At 38.1% G+C, this 20,605-nt stretch overlaps 1 protein-coding gene across 8 annotated transcripts in view; it reads right to left on the bottom strand.

Moving 5' to 3' along the window:
- Positions 1 to 20,605, bottom strand: part of ARHGAP21 (Rho GTPase activating protein 21) — a 135,754-nt gene that overhangs the window by 26,367 nt on the left and 88,782 nt on the right. For 7 of the 8 annotated variants that reach the window (XM_042945125.1, XM_042945124.1, XM_042945123.1 and 4 more), the window contains 2 exons: positions 13,972 to 14,001; positions 10,729 to 12,625 (listed from right to left, as the gene is read on the bottom strand). In XM_042945125.1, the coding sequence (XP_042801059.1) occupies positions 10,729 to 12,625; positions 13,972 to 14,001 (1,927 nt within the window). The remainder of the gene's footprint in view (positions 1 to 10,728; positions 12,626 to 13,971; positions 14,002 to 20,605) is intronic. The other variant, XM_042945126.1, reaches the window with a different exon arrangement.

Raw genomic sequence — 20,605 nt, forward strand, 5'->3', positions numbered from 1 at the left:
AAACATTAAAAAAAATATTTAAAAAAGAATATATTATAATGATGAAAGAGGGTTTTTGATTTTTTGATTTAAAAGATCGAACTATTTTAATTTTGACCAAATTCTAAAAATGCTCTATCATTTTAATGATTGGCATTTTAATCAAGATGACTAATGATACAAAATTATAACATGTATACCTACAGTCTATAAATTCTGACTACCTTGAGCTCAGTTTCTGTTTTTACAGTGTCTTTAAAAGCAGCTCTTTATATCTTTGCAATAGAGAACATTTTAAAAATTTCTCTATGAATCAAGCTTACTAAGTATTTGATGATTTAATATCTTATGTTAGTGGGCATACAATTTTCTTTTTTCAAAAGGAAGGCGATAACAGGTTTTTACATCAATTGAATAAAGATAAAATTTAATTTTACTACAGATTATAGTATTCTTTAAAACTGTCATTATGACTTAAATTACCACAAATTAACCAACCTTTTCAAATGATACATATCTATACAGTAAGTTAGTCTTATGGGGTCTGCTTAGGTCACCAATCTGTTATAGATTCAGAAACATGGTTATAAATGGGAAAATACTGTATTCTTTAGAAATGATCAGGCATATGTAGGACTGATAAGTACTAATAGTCTGAAGAGATTTCTGTGCAAAAACATCGACAAGAGTGGTGTGAAATATAGGTGTCAAAGAGTGTCTAGGAGATGCCGTGGGATAAATCTTTCAAGACCATTTCATGCCTTGCAAAGTAACTTAAAACATTTTTATATTTGTTTAAAACTAAATTACATGAAATGAAATTCAAAATGTTCATGGATTAAGCATTAAACAAAATTTCAAAGGTGATTTTTTTTTTTTTTTTATGACTCTGGACTTCCTAGAGGTATGCATTCAATCTATTTTGACTGACTACACTTTGGAGGAAATTTCTGCATTACACTGGGTTGAAATAATCTCTGTTTTAAGCATGTTGTGCAAAAAGGGTTGGGACAGACCCCTGCCGGTCTGGGAGCAAGGGTGAGTGGAGGAGGCCCAGCTGGAAGGTTAGAACGCTGTGCTCACGCATTTTAGTCTTTGCATTCTTTAGAATAAACAGATCTACTATGTTAAAGATAGACAAAGAAAAGCCAGATATACTTTTAAAATACACAAAATTACATTACCCCACATTTATGAATTATACTAATAAATCCAATTCCTTATTCTCTGTAAAAATGTGAGAACTTTTTCTATCGTTTTAAAAATACCACTGTAATGATTAATTGGAATTATTTTATTTTATTTTTAATGTTTATTTACTTATTTTGAGAGAGAGGGAGAGAGCGTGAGCAGGGTTAGGGCAGAGAGAGGGAGAGAGCGAATCCCGAGGAGGTTCCAGGCTGTCAGCGTGGAGCCTGACATAGAGCTCAATCCCAGGAACCGCGAGATCACGACCTGAGCCAAAACCAAGGGTTGGACGCTTAACCAACTGAGCCACCCCTAATTTTAATATCTGCTTTCATTATTACCGACGTATAGATTACATAAAAACAAAAATAATTCATGCTCATCTCATTTTCCAATGTAAGAAAATGGGCACTGTTTAGTTGTCCAAAGAGAAAACCAGTGTGCTGTCAGATTTTCAACTAATTCCTATATTTTTAATAATCAAACTGATTCTGTCAGGTGAAAATAACGGATCATCTCTGTCCTAAGCATATCATATACAACATTAAGATGTTAAGCAAGGCATACAAAACATACTTCTGACCTATCAAGGCTGCAGACTTGCTATTACCGGGCGGCATAACCCCTCAGGGTAACCTAAACTGCATAAAGAACTCACTTAACATATGAGGCCCTAATTGACTTTATTCACTACAGGCCCCATAGCTCTTCACAATAAAGAAAAGGTGGAGGACTCTGAAATTATTATATATTAAAATTCAAAGCGATACTGTTTCCTAACCTGTAAAAAAGACAGACCTAAGTGTCCAAAGTTTTATTTTAGGTTCGGAAAATACTGCTTGCCAAAAATAGATAAATAACTAATTCTCCCAGAAAATATATACTCCATAATTTGGGTTTTTTTTTCCAAATAGAGAATACTACAAGTTATTATGTTTAAACTGATTAGTCACATCTGAATAAAAAAATCTTCACTGTTATTTCTTAACAGTTAAAATTCTAGAAGAACATCTATAAAATTTCACAAATCAAGAAAAATAGAGTGGTACAAAATCAAGGCAGCATATTGTGAAACGATGAATAACTCTTAGAATTATTTTTCAAACAACAAAGAAAAAAAATGGAAGCCCTAAAGTATATTGAGAGCTCTTATAAATGGAAAAAACTAAAATCATAACAGAAGAAGAGCAAAGCACATGAAAAGACAAATCATGGAAGAAATACAAAAGCCTGATAAAAATGTGAAAAAAAAATCCTGTGAAAACCTGACTACTAATGAAATAACAAAACGAAACCAAGTGAAATAGGACAGCTGTTTTTCATCTCACAACCTGGCAAATATTTTCACCTCATGATGTTCTTATCCTATTTGTTCCTCTTCATCTGCAAGATGACTGCAGAGAATGTATGTTGCTAGCTGCCCAGCTCTATCTTTGGGGTTCAGTGGGGTTCAGCAGAGCACCCCCCATCCTGTGGATGGGTATACGTGCAAGGGCCCTCGCTCACTGAGTCCACAGTGACTGGCCAAGGGTGAAGAATATGATCCATTTAGGACTAGTCACACAGTCTCTCCATTGGATTTGATATACGGATACTGAGAAAAGTAGTCTTTTTCTTCCCTTCCTCCGGCAACAAAAACTATAAAAATCAGTAAACTGAGTTGCCAGCGGCCATCTTTTCTACCACGTGGAGAAAAAGCATCTGAGAAGGAAGAAAGCAAAACAGAAAAAGATACACAATCTTGATGACAAATCACTTGAGTATTTGGCCCCAGCCACGCACAGAACCAGGTCCACCCCAACACTTCTTCACCCTGAGCCGACAACCCTTTTTGGCCTGAGCTAATATGAAAAAAACTTTCTATCGTTTGTAACCAAGAGAATTCCAACCGACACAAAGGTAGAGCACAGTGTGTTTCTAGTTCCCTTTCACAGACCAGCTTTACTCCTAACACCTCCTGTCCAATGCTGCAGGTTAGAACAGAGGGCAAAATGGGCCTTTTCTAAAACAAGCTGAGCTATGAAGAATTTTTCTCACAGTTCACATAATTACTCAAAGAAAGCATGGCATCAATGTAGTTTATATTTTGAAATTATAGTTGAGAATAATTTTATGCAACTCAGTGAAATTATTGGAGTTTTTGGCAAAGACCAAGGCAAAATAGTTTCTTGAAGTAACTTTGCTTTTTATTTCACTTCTGCTAACAAGAGGTAATCCTACCCCCTCCCCAAATAACAGGGGTTTAAGGAATGTAAACAGCATAATATTCAAGGATGGAATAAACTGTAGTTGCAAGGGAAGGAGTAAATTTGTGTGAGTTGGAAGAAATGGTAACTAGTGTAAAAGTGCATATTTCCAGAAGAGCCTGAGTGTGTGCGTATGCATATGTGTGCGTGTGTGTGTATATATATCATTTTTACTAAAGATATGGATTAAACAAAATGCTCCACAACAGGGGACATTCACTACAAATGACCTAGAAAGTCAACCTACACCTCACGCAAAATACATGTTTAAAAATCTTTGAGATTTTTCCTTGTCCTTAAGGAAAAGGAGAATGAATAAAGTTAATGTATTCTTTGTCTAAAAAGAAATTCAAATGGGAAAGCTATCCTTCCTTTTTATTTGCCTTCTGTGATACTTCTACTCAGTTTAAATCAAAGGAAATGAACAGGTTATAGCAGGTTGAATTCTCTTTTCAGCAGGCAAGCATAAGTTCTTTCTTGTGTATTAACAAGTAACAACCGATTAATCTTTGGTAATACCACAGTTTTGTTTTTAATCTACTGTAACCATAACGAACTGAAGGAATTCTAAAAAAACTGGAACTCTCTAGGCAAATTTTCTTAACTTCATTAACAGCAATACCAGTTCCCGAACATCAGGTGGAAAAGTTGTGGGGTTGATAAAAATGGCACACTCAAGAAATGCCCCATACATTAAATTAAAAAGATGTGGTTAGAAAGGATGCTTAAAAAATAAGTCACTAAGGGGCGCCTGGGTGGCTCAGTCAGTTAAGCCTTCAACTCTTAATTTCGGCTCAAGTCATGATCTCAAGGTTTCATGAGTTTGAGCCCCGCATCAGGCTCCGTGCTGATTGCACAGAGTCTGCTTGGGATTCTCTCTCTCTGTCCCTCCCCCGTTCATGCGCTTATTGTCTCTCTCTCTCTCTCAGTCTCTCAGTCTCTCTCTTAAAATAAACTTTAAACAAATAAGCCACTAATATATTAACATATATTTCTCATCTCTGATCATTAAGCAACAGATCTCTACTTACTGAAACTCTTCATTAGTTATAACTAGAGTTCCTGAAACTGCAAGTCCTATTATAAACTGATAAGGGGTGCCATCACCTAATTCAAATATCTCCATTTTTAAATAATAATTCAACTCATTATCACAATAGGAATTATTATGGCCAAGCTTCTTTAATAATCAGCTCAATGACATGCATTTAAGTAAACATTTGGCTTTGTGAAAGCCATTTTCAGATTTGGTTATTTTTAATAACCAAAATACTGTATCTTCCTATGAGATAGATGATTTTTTTAATGTTTTTTTTTTTTTTTTTTTTTTTTTTGAGAGAGAGAGCAAGCATGCATGAGAGTGGGGCAGGGAGGGAGGGAGAGGGAGGGTGAGAGAGAGGGAGAGGGAGAGGGAGAGGGAGAGGGAGGGAGGGAGGGAGAGAGAGAGAGAGAGAGAGAGAGAGAGAGAGAGAGAGAATCCCAAGCAGGCTCCACACCATCAGTGCAGAACCTGACGTGGATCTCACGAACGGTGAGATCATGACCTGAGCCCAAATCAAGAGCTGGATGCTTAACCGACTGAGCCACCCAGGTGTCCCTGAGATAGATGATGTTTTGAAAGACTAAGAAGTGAGAAGAATTTTGAAAACTTTATGGAGATGTAAATCTAAGCAAATCTAATCTAAGCAAAAATCTCAATCTAAGTTTTAAGTACCAATGGAGTCACATCTAAGTATATGAAAAGACTGTAAGATGAGGAGTATAGTTTTTCTCTTTGTAGATTAGTTGCTTTGTAGAAAGTATCTATGTACTAGTATAAAAGAGGGACTGGGTGCTCAGTGCACTGCCTCTAATAGGCGACTAGAGCTCCCAGAGAGGAAGGGGTGTATAGGGTGATAGTCACCCACTCCCATTCCTTTGGGGTAAATTTTGGACACTATAATCTAGATGTGTATCTCACAAGCTTTAAAACTCCTGAATTGGTTTAAAATGGCAGGACTAGTAAGGTTGTACCAATCTAATTCAATTTTACGTAGGCTAACACTAAGTACATGCATATTGGCCAGCTTTGGGGCGAGAACAAGAAGGGGTATTAGAAATATGGCAAAAAAAAAAAGAAAAGGGGGAAATATATTTGAAATGAAATCTGAGCGTGGGTAATACAGCTAGAGTTTCTTTATATCAACAAAATTATATGAGTAGTATAAAGAAATGTAGAAAGTCCACATGGTGGAATACACCTGAAGTCCTACTATTGTGATGTCAAATTACTTATAAGCTCATTACTCATTTTGTGTTTTGTGTTTACTCGTGAAAGAAGTCAAAATTTATTTTCAGTACTTACTGTGAAGCTTTATAAACTGCGGGTAGGGGGTAAACAAATTACTGTCAATGACTGATATTCCTAATTTAAGAACAAATAAAATGGTTTCTTTTCTTCACTTCTCTAAATCTTTGTGAACCAAAAGAAATATTAAACAATAAATCTGTAACAAAATATTGGAAAATTTTCCCTCTGTAAGACTTATCATTTGCTCTGTATTATAAATAACTAAATAAATGAATTGGCTCCATTCTCTGGTATTTTGGGAATAAAGCCAAGGCACTTATTATTTTTTGCATTCATTTATAATGTTTTCAAATAAAAAAAATAATTTTAAAAAATTTGTTTTAATGTTTATTTATTCTTGAGGGAGAGACAGAGCATGAGTGGGAGAGGGGCAGAGAGAGAGACAGAGACAGAGGGAGACACAGAATCCGAAGCAGGCTCCAGGCTCCAAGCCGTCAGCACCAGAGCCCAACGCGGGGCTCAAACTCACAAATCACGAGATCATGACCTGAGCCGAAGTTGGACACTCAACCAACAGAGCTACCAGGGCGCCCTCCAAAAATAATTATTAAAATCACAGAAATTAAGATTCTGGAGTATGATAATATAAAAGCAAATCTTGATTTCTTCCCTTTAAATGTTCCATGAAATACCATGAAGTATATTCTCCGAAGTGTTTTATGATACATTAAACAGGGATACTGTAAATAAAAGGGCTCATGGTCAAATATTTCTGAGAAAAATTGTATTATATCCTACCTACCTAGAAAATATAGAGTAGCACATCAACGAGTCTAAGAGTCTTATGGGAAAGACAAATAAAACTTGTATAGCTATTTAAACCCAGCATTTCTCAATTTATTTGATCCCTGTTTTTCTTTTTTTCTCCTTAATCAAATGGAATTAATGTTTCCTGAAAATATACTGGGAAACACTGCAAATAGTCTATTTTACTTCATTTCAGTGCTGATGTCTATCCCACTTTTATAATATATATATAAAATTTTTAAAAATAACTAGATTGGAAAGAGAAACACGTATGAGTCAGGTAACACTCTAAAATGATAAAAGGATGTCAATATTAAGTTACAGAACTTATACTTAATGAAATCTAAAAGTTCTTTCATTGATCAGTTACTTATCTATTCAACAACACAGTCTCTAATAAGTACTTTTTGGACTTCCAAGGTGAAAGTGCAGGATTTGGGTTACTGAAGAGCTAAACGCTTTTTGCAGTAAAAAGGCAAGTATATTGGGGCACCTGGGTGGCTCAGTTAGTTACGTGTCCAACTCTTGATTTTGGCTCAGGTCATGTCTCAGTTTGTGAGTTTGAGCCCTATTTGAGCCCCGCATTGGGCTCTCTGCTGATAGTGCAGAGCCTGCTTAGGATCCTCTCTCTTGCTCTCTGTCTGCTCCTCCCCTGCTCATGCGCTCTCTCTCTCTCTCTGTCTCTCTCTAAGATAAGTAAATAAACATTAAAAAGAAAAAGGCAAGAATATTAAGCAAAAGAAATTATACTTTTGATATTATGTTCTAAAAATTAGATAAATATTACAATTCTTTTCAATGCCTTTACTTCCAACAGCATACAATTAAAAACTCAGGAGGCCTGGCATTATTCCACCAGGGCATAGAAACTTTTAAGAATTCTTGTGTTGTGGACAACTTTTACATACAGAAACAGAGGGAAATAAATACTGTGTTTGTCTTTCAGTTTGTTATCCTGCCCTGTTCCACTGGTTATGGTATAACTTACACACTACAGTAACCATATGCTATATATTAAGGCTTTAGGAGGTAAATATGAAATTGTACTAAAAAGTACTTAAAGTAGAATGTGATCAGAACTAGTAAGTTGAGCATTTTTATTTTTAGTGACTTAAACAAAATAGTTTATTTTAATAATGTCTCTAAATCCATATGCATATAGAATTATAAGGATTTTTATTTTTTAGCCAAAGTTCTCTCTTCAATAGCAGTGGATTTTTTTTAATGTTTATTTATTTTTGAGAGAGAGCAAGAGGGGAGGGGCAGAAAGAGAGGGAGACAGAATCCACAGCAGGCTCTGCTAGGTCAGCACAGAGCCTGACAAGGGGCTCCGACTCACGGACTGTTGAGATCATGACCTGAGCTGAAATCAAGAGTTAGATGCTTAACCAACTGTGCCACCCAGGCACCCCTAACAACTGAGTTTTTCATTTATTCAGCGCATAGATAACTAGGAAGAACTATTAAAAGATATACCTAGCACATTTTTTATTATTCCAATATAATCTGATTATATTATTCTTATCAAGTAGGAAGAAAATACGATGTCATTATTCTGGTATAATCTCATAGGCTTATCAAATAAAACCGCAAGTTGTAGGGACTTTTATGTTTAAAAATAATCATAAAACAATCGTTAGTCCTCAGTTATTTTCTAAAAAATATCTAGATGATGTATAAGATTCCATTTATGGCAAAGTTCTATTCTCTGAGCTTGGACTTAAGGGTATGGATATAAATTTGAGTACAATTTAGGTTGAGATTCCCTGCAATGTTTATAACTTGAATATATAATATTTATAAAAAAATACAAGTTACACAGAACTTTCTCAAAAGGTTTCTGCGGGCCTGGGTGGCTCAGCTGGCTGAGCGTCCAACTTCGGCTCAGGTCATGATCTTCAGGTTTGTGAGTTCAAGCCCCACAATGGGCTCTCTGCTGTCAGCGAGGAGCCCACTTCAGATCCTCTGTCTCCCTTTCTCTCTGCCCCTCCCCCACCTCTCGCGTACACGAACGTGCACTTTCTCTGTCTCAAAAACAAACATTAAAAAAAAAAAAAAGGCTGATTCTGATAGTGTTGCCTGACTGTCCAATAGCTCAGTAGATTTAAAAAGTTTCTCTAGAAGGGTGCCTGGGTGGCTCAGTCGGTTAAGCGTCCGACTTCGGCTCAGGTCATGATCTCTCGGTTCATGGGATTGAGCCCCGTGCCCGGCTCTGTGCTGACAGCTCGGAGCCTGGAGCCTGCTTCGGATTCTGTGTCTCCCTCTCTTTGCCCCTCCCCCGCTCACTCTCTGTCTCTAAAAATGAAATAAAAACATTAAAACAAAAAGTTTCTCTAGAAAAGAAAAAACCTTGAAATGTTGCTCAAGGAGAAGCACAATATAAAATTATGGAGAACTCTTCATGAACTTATGGGGTAACAGGATATGAGTACAGGCCGTGGCCTCGAAAGAAGGCCCCTGCATCACACAACTCCAGGGGGCGCTCCTCACAATGCATCTATATAAATGGTATGCTCTGGAGCCGTGCTCTGTGATGAGGCTGAGTCAGAGGGCCAAGTGTCAGTCCCTACTGTCTATTAGTTGTGTGACTTCAGGGAAGTTAGTTAATCTCTCTATAGCTTAAACTTCTCATTATTAGGGAAAGGTAATTCTAAAGACATACAAGACAATCCCGTGAGCAGATTATGTGTGTTAGAGCTGCATAGTAACTATGATGAGAACTTTTTTATTTTGCTATACATTTAACCATCATCTCAAACATTATCCTTAGCCTATTATTTCAACAAATACCATGTTGAACATGTCAGGCAGTGTTCTAGGTATTGAGATTACAGACGTAGACAACGGATCTAAAATCCCGGCTCTCATGTAGCATATGTTTTAGCTCTACAGAGAAACGTGTAGTAAAAAATATAAAACATGTCAAGTGGAAACAAGCAGTATGAAGATAAATAAAGTAGCTTAAGGGGATAGAGAATGTCAGGTTCTGTGTATGTTGTGGGGGGGGGGGTACCTATTTTAGACAGGCTGGTGAGGAAAAGCTGCTTTGATAAAGTACTAACTTGAGCACAGACCCAAATGCAGCGAGGGAGTCTTGTGACTATCTATGGAATGTGTTCCAGGGCTGGGAACTGGCAGTGCTAGGGCCCTGAAGCATGCCTGGCATGTTCCAGAAGGGCAAGGAGGCTGGGGTGGCTGATGATGGGTTACACATGCACAGAGGACAGGAGAAGTGATCAGAGAAGTGGAGGGTGTTGTGGGGCACATCACGGAGGGCCCTGCAGGCCACGGAAGGATTTGAAATTGTATTCTGGGTAATGAGGAAAGTAAACAGGGCTTTCTGGTCAGAGGAGTGGAATGATCTGATTTACACTGTTATTTTATTATTTTAAGTTTATTTATTTTGAGAGACACAGAGACTGTGCAAATTGGGGAGGGGCAGAGAGAGGGAGAGAGAGAGAGAGAGAGAGAGAGAGAGAGAACCCCAAGTAGGCTCTGCACAGTGCAGAGCCCGATGCAGGGCTCAAACTCATGAATGGCGACATCATGACCTGAGGAGAAACCAAGAGTCGTAAGCTTAACCGTTGACTGAGCCACCCAGATGCCCGATTTACATTTTTAAAACACCACACTGGCTGCATTGTGGAGAATATATCTAGGGTGCATGGGAGCAGACAAAGCCTAAGTAAACATAACAGCTGTTCCATATTGGGGCACATGCTTGTAATTTAAGTAATTTTTCCAAACCTATCCCAAGATTCACTCCAAGACAAAGTAACTTGCCAACGAGGAGGTCTATTCATTCAAGCCAAAGAAATAAGAAATAATAAAGTAAAAAGCACTGCATAAATGAAAGGTCGATGACTAATTATTAACACTGTTCTACTTGGCTTTCGGTTCAGATATTATCGTCAACTAGGTACGATTTGGTTTGCTGAGTCCCTTGGGCCCAGATAGGGAAATTCTGTCTTATTCAAGAAAAAGAAAAAAAAGTATTGAGAGCATAATGTTAAAATAAAAAAGGCAAACAGTCACTTGAAATAATTTTTGAGGGTAAGAGCTCATGGCTCTGGTCTTAGCTTGGTGCAGGAGATTCGGAACAAGTGTTTTAAAATCCGAGCGTACAATTTTTGTGCCCGTTGGAACTAGAAATAATACTTTGCTGAAAAGATCTGCAAAATATTTGACACAGTAGCCACGGGCTGTGAATAAGCTCACCTATAAACGGGATTGATGCCAAGGAATCCCCAGGTGGGCTGGTACTTGAGGCCTTCCTTTCCTCCATTCTTTTTATATGGACCTCTCGGCGCGCATCATTAGGCAGCCAGCAGGTGGTGTCTGACCCGGCCTCCTGGTCATTTACTGCCAAGATGTAAGACTGATGCCTTAAAGGCTGTGGTGTTTGGCGGCCAGATGGAGGTTTTTCTCTTAGGATGACAGTTTCTTTATTATCTAAGGTATTCGATTCCTGCATTTCAGCCTCTTGCAGAGTTAAATCTTGATTTCTTTGAGGGGCAGGTAATTCTAAATCCGAAGCGCCCTGGTTCTCACTCATCTGAGGGACAGGCTTAACAGAAGCTCCAGGTAAAGAGGGGGGTTTCCCCGTCTCCACTTGGTGATCCGGGGCACTTTCGGTTCTCAGCCACGGCTGCTGATTCAATAGACTGTTTTGATGCAAGTGATTTACTGGTCTTTGGTCTTTGACAGAGACAAGTGAGTTCTGGCTAAACGATGGTTTGGTGACGTGCGTAGAAGGCGCTTTCAGAGAATTACTTCGGACTTTCACAAGAGGTGACCTGTCTTGTGTAATACCTCGAGACAATGACATTCCACAGGTAGTCTGAAAATTTCTGTTGGACTGCAGTGTTTTCAGATCTGGTGGCACTTTTTTAAACTGAGACACAGACCCCACTCCTCTGCCAGTCATTCGCCTGTTATCAGAATTAACGATGCTCGGGGCCACGGTAAAATTTGAACCTCGAAAAGACTTATGAATTTCTTGCTGTCGAGGTCTTTCATGAATACCTCGTCTATCATCCTGTTCGGTAAATCCACTCCACTTATAAGTCTGTTTTCGCTCTCCATTTGAATCGGGTATTTGACCTTCAGAACTGACGTTTTCTAAGGTTTCGCCCTGTCCCTCGATATAATCCCATGAACGAGTTCTGTGATTACTGAAACTAACAGACGGAGATGTCAGCGCTCCTTGAGACGCACTTCGTGGGCAATACTTCATCAACACAGAATCCTCCAGCCTCTCCTGGGACACGCTGCGCTGTCGGATCTGAACAGACTGCGGCACTCGATCGTGAGAGGTGCTTCGACGTCGTACCTGCAAAGTAGTGCGGTTTGGTACCACCTGGTTATAATCCGTTGTGCTCTGAGATGCTGCTCTTAAACTATCTAGTCTTTCTTGAATCGTCCGACAGCCTATGTGCAATCGTCTGTTATCAATATACTCTTTGTAAGTTTTATAGTTTTTCCAGTCTATGTGCTGATGGGAATTTGGAGAATAGTGATTAACAGAGACAGAAGGAGAATCCACAGCTTGAGGTCTGCTGCTTGAGATTCCTTCTGAATGTCCACTGTAATTGCCGGATTTAAGTAAGATTCCAGAAGGTTCCAACGATCTGGAGCCTGTCGTCTGATGAATCAGATGGGCAGTGGGAACTGATGATGGTGGCGATGTGGTTCTTGACACTGTTTTCAAAGCGGTCTGCTCATTTATGCCATACCTCACCTCTTCAGTTCTATGTGAAGGAACTGTGTGGTTGTTTCTATTAGTTAACAAATCTACAACCTTCTCAGAAGGTACAATGACAGTCCTTACACTTTCATTGCAAACACACACCGCTGTGTTGGACTTTGCAACATCTGTTGGTGATGGAGGCACTTGTATTTCCATTCTATAGGCCCTGCCAGGCTGCGTCAGTACTGGCGTAGTGGTTTGTGGTTTGCTCGATGATGAATCTGGAGGAGAGATTTCAACTGGCTGTGCCATGGCTGAAGGGGCAGATGGCAGCCAGGGATAGCAAATTGGTGGGGGTTCAGGTATATTGCGGGCATTTCCACTGTAGGCTTCATTGCCTTTCAGGTAGGCATCTTGAGAATACGCCTACATGGAAACGAGAAAAAGGCGTCATTTAAAATTCACAGAAAGAACAACAGCTTCTGTTCTTGCGATGCACTATTTTATTTTACCATGCCCTGCCTTCTTCCTAAGTGACATTCGCTAAAGCAAGCATGCAAACACAACATAAGGATGCTCCACAAATTTAGAAAAGGGCTAGTCTTTCAGAAATCAAATAAATTGTAGAATTTGCAACAAATAGAAATGACAACTGCCTGTTTTCTCAAAAGACTGAAACATACCAAATTTCCCCCTAGCCAATTAGATACAGCCTTGTTGCTTCTAAAATTTTCCCCAGTCAAGTTTGATGATCTTTCAGCATTTGACAGGTTAAATGGCTGCCTGATAAATCCCAGCAACATTCTGATCATTTTGCCAGAGAACATTTTGATCTTTTGCCAGAGTGAAGGTGAAAATATTAAAAATCTTAGCCAAATGCCTTTTTATCTTAAGCACCACTGCTAGCATAAATTAAATGTAACATATTGAGCAGTGTCTTGTAGATTCATGATTACTGAGTCCTTAAAAATAATCCATTTTGATAAATTAAGTCCTAAGCCATGCTAAACATTTTAGTATTTAAAATCAGAGAAAATAGGCATGTTTAAAGTAAGCATGTATATTAAAGACCCCAAAATATGAAAAAAGTAATTCATCTCTCTGTACATAATTTTTATTTATTTTAAGCAAATGCAAAATTACATTGCACAAATTTATTTGGTCTCTTACTATAAGGAGACATTTCTCTATTACTAATAGGCTGGCATGCAGCTCAAATTATTTTTTATCCATTACTGGTGAAATTAGCTAGCCATATATTTTAAAACTTCAAAATAACTGAAATTAAAGACAGAGACACAATAAAACAGAACCAATGGATGTAACTGAGGACTATGTCAGCATCTGAGACAGTGAGGTGTGGTATCATGTTACACATCCTCCCCTAATCAAAACAAGCTTAAATCCATGTCTATCATCACATCCTGCCTTTGCATCAGACAGCTTGCAAAGCCCAAGTGCAGCCACAAACATAACAGCAAAGTACCAAGGAAACAGAGAGGGTGAGATACTTAAAAAAATACACATACAGGTAAATGTTATGTTTTCATACCAGTTATGCACAGGATTCAAAAGAAAACCAAACATAAAACAAACAAAAAAAAGAAAATAAAGAAAACCATACATCACAAACACATTCTGCAAATTAGTAAGATTAACACTATGGAGGGATTTCGCTAAAGCAAACTTACAGTTTTAATAGGTGGGCTGATTACAAATCTCTATAAAACATAACTTAAAAAGCAAGGAAATGGCTTCTGTGCATTTCTTACCAGAGCTGTGACATCCTTTGTAAACTGTAGCTAGCAGAAAATGGGAAAACATAGTAGAAGCTGCTTACTGATATAAAGACAGAATCATGTTGTCATACTGATGCTGGAAACAGCAAGCTAAAAATACATCTATACTGATTTCTCTGGAAGGTACCAAGAGAAGTAAAGGGCAGTGAAGCATAAAGAATAACTTCAGTATCCTTCTGAGCGTCTTTTTCTCAGGTTTTTATCTGGTTCTTATTTGATTCGTCTACCATTTCTGAGAGCAAAATACATGTGGTGACATGCACTCCTGACAGGTATTGTCTTCCATCTGCGCTGCTGTCTGATACTCTGCCACAAAGCTTCCCTTCCACAAGAGCAACATTGAGGTCTCTCATTTCCCCTGAGCTGCTTCCATCTCTGCTTCCAGATGACGAAACGAATGCTCTATTATGCATTTAAAATAGTACAACCTCCTCCTTCCCCGGTAAATCAGAGCACGACCACAAGCTGTCAGCGGACGGGAGCTGTCTTTACACTATGACTTGGAAAGAAAAACTGACTGTTTTATTAAATATGTTTCGCTCAAAAATTGAGATCTTTCAACACTGTACCTTTTGTCCTGTTTTACTAGGTTAAGAAAATAATTACTGAATAGACATAAAAATATTACTTCCAGAGTAATTCTTTAAAACTTATAATGAATATTACAGAAAACAAGAATGCGGTGAAAAAGCTGAGTGAGTAGATAAAAGAAAACATGCATGCCATAATATTTTTAAGGCATGAAGACAGTCAATCAAAATATACATGGGTATATGCCTATAACAAGACTATCTTTTCGATGCTGATTATATTCACACCAATATTTTTCCATGGCAGGAAAATTGCCTCTGGATGAGTGAACAGTCTGGTACAGTATTTCCCACAGTGTGTTTGTGCAATTTTATTAAGCATCACCTGAAAGGGAGGGGGAGGAGAGTATTCTCCATGCTCAATGATGTAGTGAAGGATTGATTGGTAGGCTCCCTGCCTTCTCAAAACCTCTACTACATTAATGTACATTATTAAACTCAAGGGGAAATGACAAGCTTATTCGGCTGTAGCACTCGTATTTTTTGAAGGTTTAAAAAATTTTTTTTCTAATGTTTATTTTTGAGAGAGAGAGACAGAGACAGAGACAGAGCACAAGTGGGGGAGGGACAGCGAGAGAGGGAGACACAGAATTGGAAGCAGGCTCCAGGCTCTGAGCAGTCAGCACAGAGCCCAACACGGGGCTCGAACCCACAAGAGCTGCGAGATCATGACCTGAGCTAAAGTCAGATGCTTAACTGACTGAATCACCCAGACGCCCCTGAAGGGGTTTTAATACAACTGGAATTTCTGCTGGGAAGTACTATTCTAGAACTAATAACTTAGGGATACCTCCTTTATTCAAATTTTGGAAAGGAATATTATCTTAATAATAAAAGTATATAACAAGAACTATTAAAAACTTGAAAAAAATATTTGACATACTTCAACTATCTCTATCTAAGAGCACAAATAACAAATCTCAATACTAAAAAGCCTACATTCATGGGTCCCCACTTCTGGGTAAAGTTATGGCAAAGTGGGTCCTCACATACATACACACGGACCACACGTCAACAGTGGACTAACTAAACAGCATATTCTACACAGACTAATAGAAGCGGATATAATTGAGATGAGTAAAATATGAATTCACTCAAGAGCATTACTGAATTTCCTTACACAGTCTCAGAGTTCATGTACACTAAACAGCTTGTTTATCTGTCTCCTTGAAAGTTCCTCATTCTCATAAAATTTGGGGTCCAATGCCATTCCATTAACATCCACAGGCAAATCAGCAGTGCCCTCGACCATTGTGGCTTTGTATGTGTCCAGGTAGGTCATGGACATACCTGGGAATTATGCTAGGGGAACACACTTCTACGGCTACTCTCAGGGCTATGCTACAAACATAAATTAGCTCCAAAATAAGTTTAGGGAAGTAAATTAGGAATAGACAATACGCATTTTAAAGAATCCTCTTCTCCCATGATGCTTTTAAGTATTCCTCTGGAAAACAAGCTGCCTACTAAGGACCACTTTAGACTCTTTCAAGGAGGAAAGTATTAATCAGGGCTGGAGCAAACGTTGGGTGGATCACCTGGGATGGATTACAATATGCAACCTCTCGAGGTGAACAGGAACCCACTGATAAGGTTTTACCTTCTGGGAACAGAACCAAAAACTCTATAACCTGCTCACAGCTGTGACTGTGGGATACTTTTTCTCAGGTGCTTGGTTGAAAAGTACCAACTCTTCCATTAAGACATCATGACCTGACATGAGTGTTGTAACTACATACATTCCTACATGTTGGGAATCTGAATTGTCAGCGGGCACCAATTAAATAGCACAAAATATCATGTAAACAAAGTAATTCATATGTAACGATGCCAATTTATATTCTTTTATAATAATGTCAACATCATGTGTATTAAGTTTGTCTGAAATGACATGGCCCAGCAATTTTTGAAACCAATGTCATAAGAACTGCATTATTTGGCTCTTAGTAATGTTTATTTTTACATTTGATTTAAGCCCAAATGGATACCTCACAACATATGCAGATGTTTTGATGGAATTAGAAAACACTTAAATTTTCCTCCATTGAACTCAACAGGCTATGACAAAAAAAGTCTAGCCCATTTTTTACATTTAGCCCTTTTATATACCACTCAATATTCTTCCTTGGATTTCCTTTACTTAGTAGTTAATTTTTATACCTCATAGTAGTTTAGTAGTTTAAAAGCTCATATTTTAAAAATAAAGCCATTCCAAATGAAAACAGAGTAGCAACAGCCCTGCCTACAGATCCAAAAGGTTCTTTAAAAAGAGAGGGGATGGGGGGTGAGGAAGGTAAGGAAAGAAAGGTGACCCACAGAATTCGTCATCTGGAATCAGAACTGCAGAGAGCATATTAAATAAAATTTAATTTTAACAGTCTGGATCTCGATTCTATGTATAGTATCTAATAGTAACTCATCCTAAAATAATCTTCCAGTTCGGTTTTAGTAGAGTTGAACCAAAACCGCAATTACCATACCTATTACCATTACAATACTATTACTATTCCATATTTATTGCCTAATAGATGATAAAAACAAACAAACAAACAAAAACCCACAAAAAAACCCCTGCAGAATAACTAAGTCGGTAAGACTGAAATTCCTGCCTACCATTTCACCTTTAACAGGCTGATCTATTAATTTAATAATATTACCTATGATAAAATAAAAAATAATTACATGTCTGTCTGTATAATAAAATACACGCCAAACATGGCAAGGTGGGGTGTGGAAGAAGGGGGTGGTGTGAGAACTTTATATCTTTCTAAATTATTTGTGGCTTTACAAGCATGTTAGAATTATAAATATTTAAAACTGACAGTGACCATGTGACTATGCTAAGCCACTTAACTCCTCATCTGCACCTGTTGGCAGTAAAGGGCTGCGGTTCAGTTTAAAGAATAGGCTTTGGTCTCAGACCTACCTGGGTTCAAGTCCTAACACTGTTGCTTCCTCCCCTGTCTACTAGAAAAGCTGTTTAACCTTGCTGTGTTTATTAACGCACAACAGCAAAAGCAGGCTCAGAGTGCCCTGGTCAAACACTAGACATGCCCACAAATCTCCACAGCTATAAGGACTAATCAACCTAAAATTTAATTTGGAATCCAGTAAGCCAAACTTGGCTTAACAAAATCTCACGATGCATCCACTGACAAGAATGGTCAGGTCGAGATCTCCTATCTCGAGCCCGTTCAAGAAAGGGTTCTCTTCAGGCAGCAATCCCTTTTTAGGTGACTTGATGACTTCATGCATGGCCGACATTTGGGAGGGTAACGAAACAACCCTTCTGGTTTTGGTTTTTTTGAAAATGGAACAGAAAGAGTTTTTTATTTTGTGATAATACCTTAAAAATATGAAGCTAAGATATCACAGTCTAAACTATCATTATAAAATATGTCAAAATGACTAAAATGAATGTAATACTATTCATATTGCTCATCTAGAAAATAGATGTTGGTTTAGGAAAGGAGGCTGTGGGTACAGGAGCACTACTAACGGCACTAGTAGGAACACAATGAATTGTTCTTCGTTTTACTTCATGTTTTTCAATATTATGTGACTGGTCATCTGCAATTATGAAATTTATTACTACATACCTATCCTTCCGTGAGTCGAATTTTAAACCAAATTAAATCTTCTATGCCAAGATGAGCCGAGCGCCTCTAGAACAATTTGGTCCATATATCACTTTAGAAAAGAAAATTCCATGGACACACAGCCCTGCTGTCACCCAGGCAAACACATACAAACTACGAGAAGCTTTCACTTGGGTGAGTAATTTTTACAGTGGTCGTAAAAATGTTCATGTTTACTTTTTCTTTACAATGAATATTCAACCTCAAGAGGGACAAATACATCTTTAAAGCATATACTTTGGGTACCAGACTTAAGACCAAGATAAATACTTAAGGCCTTTACAGAACATTTTAACTCTAGAATCTGTTATAACAATTTCTACATATGTTTTTTTTTTAAATCCCAGATTCTCTTTGTGTTTTGCAATAGCTTTAAAAAATGACACTCATAGATATCCCAGCTAAAAACATTTATGCAGAAAAAGAAGGTGCCACCTTCTAAAATCCTTTAGGGAACAATGCATAGTAGGCATTAATTATATACACTCCTTTGGTTTTCTCATGAATTACAGTACGTTCAAATGTGAATGAAGGCTGAGTTTAAAAGTGTGGTTTTCTTTTATCATTCAGGGCATATGCTTTTAATCTCTTAAGATTAAAATAATTCAAATAACGTTTTAAAAATGCATTTTGTTACAATTTTACCACGACCTTTAAAATTTTTTTTTTTAACGTTTATTTATTTTTGAGACAGAGAGAGACAGAGCATGAACGGGGGAGGGTCAGAGAGAGGGAGACACAGAATCTGAAACAGGCTCCAGGCTCTGAGCTGTCGGCACAGAGCCCGACGCGGGGCTCGAACTCACGGACCGCGAGATCACGACCTGAGCCGAAGTCGGACGCTTAACCGACTCGACTGAGCCACCCAGGCACCCCTTACCACGACCCTTTACTAATGAACTTTGTAGATCGTGTGCTCACGGCACTCAAGTGCACCAATTTTTCCCTGTGTTTGTAATACTTTGTATTTTGCCTTTGTTTTAAATACACATATCCTAAATAAAATATAACACGACAGGCTAATTAACCTAATTTTCCACTGATCGTGAAATTAGAAAATTATTCCCTCCACCGCTGCCGCTTCCACATTGATACTCTTCATCAACCACACAGCAGGCTGCGACGGTAATTCTGTGCTTGATTCCTGCCCTAGGAATTCAGTACAACTCCAGCCATTCTGTGAAACGAGACCTGTTCTAAACAGCATCCAACCCAGTGCCTTCACCTTGGCAAGGAAAGAGTCCACTGAAGATGAGAAAACAGTTCTGTTTTGGAAATGCCTTCTATCTTTGAGTCATCAAATTGCCAAGGAGGATTCAAGGGAAGGCCTCCTCCACATCTGTGCATCATCTTGTGTAGGAGGAACATCAGCCTGGAGTCCCTCATTTATTTCTAATCCCGTGACTCCCATTGCCTTCAGTGGTTACGTCTGCGGCTCTCTTACTCTGCTCAAGTACCAGGGTGGGTACTCCAAGCTAGTTCTACTTGCCTAGGACAGCTACCCTGGACAGGTGCACTTTCCTCCTTGAGACTTCCCAATGCCAGAAGAATTATGTACGTGAGGAGGGTGATCTGTTATCGCTAAAAAGCCATTCCTAAATACAATCCGCATGCCTATGCCTGGAAAACATAAGATGGGTCTCCATGGATTTTAGTCAATTATACTTTACATGTCAGTGGATAAACTGAATCACTAGGACCAGCTTTAATCACATTTCTGTTAAAAAAAAAAAAAACACAAACATTTTGGGACACCAGGGTGACTCAGTCGGTTAAGGGTCCAACTCTTGATTTCAGCTTAGGTCATGATCTTGTGGTTGTGAGGTTGAGCCCCGTGTCAGGCTCTGTGCTGAGTGGGGAGCCTGTGTAAGATTCTCTCTCTCCTTCTCCCTCTGCCCCTCTCTCGTGCTCTCTCACTCACTCTCTCTTAAAGAAAAAAAATTGTTTACAGAAGATCTTAGGACTTATTTTAAACTAAATTCAAACTAATGCCTTACAAATGAAAAACATGACTTTACCCTTTCCATTCCCATCACAAAGATTCCATGAGCTCCCTGTTGTACTTGAATAAAAAAAAAAAAAAACAACACACAATTATTTGCTAAAAGGAAAAACACAAACTTCAGTGGTCACTGAAGCTTAGAGGGTGTTACTTCAAAGCTTTTACTGATGCTATTTTATTCTACTAAACTACAAAGTCAATTGAGGAAAACTAGTATTTTCTTGAATGAAATTTATATATGTTTATAAATTTATATATGTTTTACTTCTTTTTACTTTCAGCAATATTTAAGCCCAATAAAATAGTTAAGGATTCTATTCAACTTATTTTCTTTCTGAAAATGAGGAAAAATTTAGGCTAAATACTAAAGACTTCAA

The sequence above is a fragment of the Panthera leo genome, chromosome B4, assembly GCF_018350215.1.
Source record: "Panthera leo isolate Ple1 chromosome B4, P.leo_Ple1_pat1.1, whole genome shotgun sequence".
In the NCBI taxonomy this organism is placed as follows: Eukaryota; Metazoa; Chordata; class Mammalia; order Carnivora; family Felidae; genus Panthera; species Panthera leo.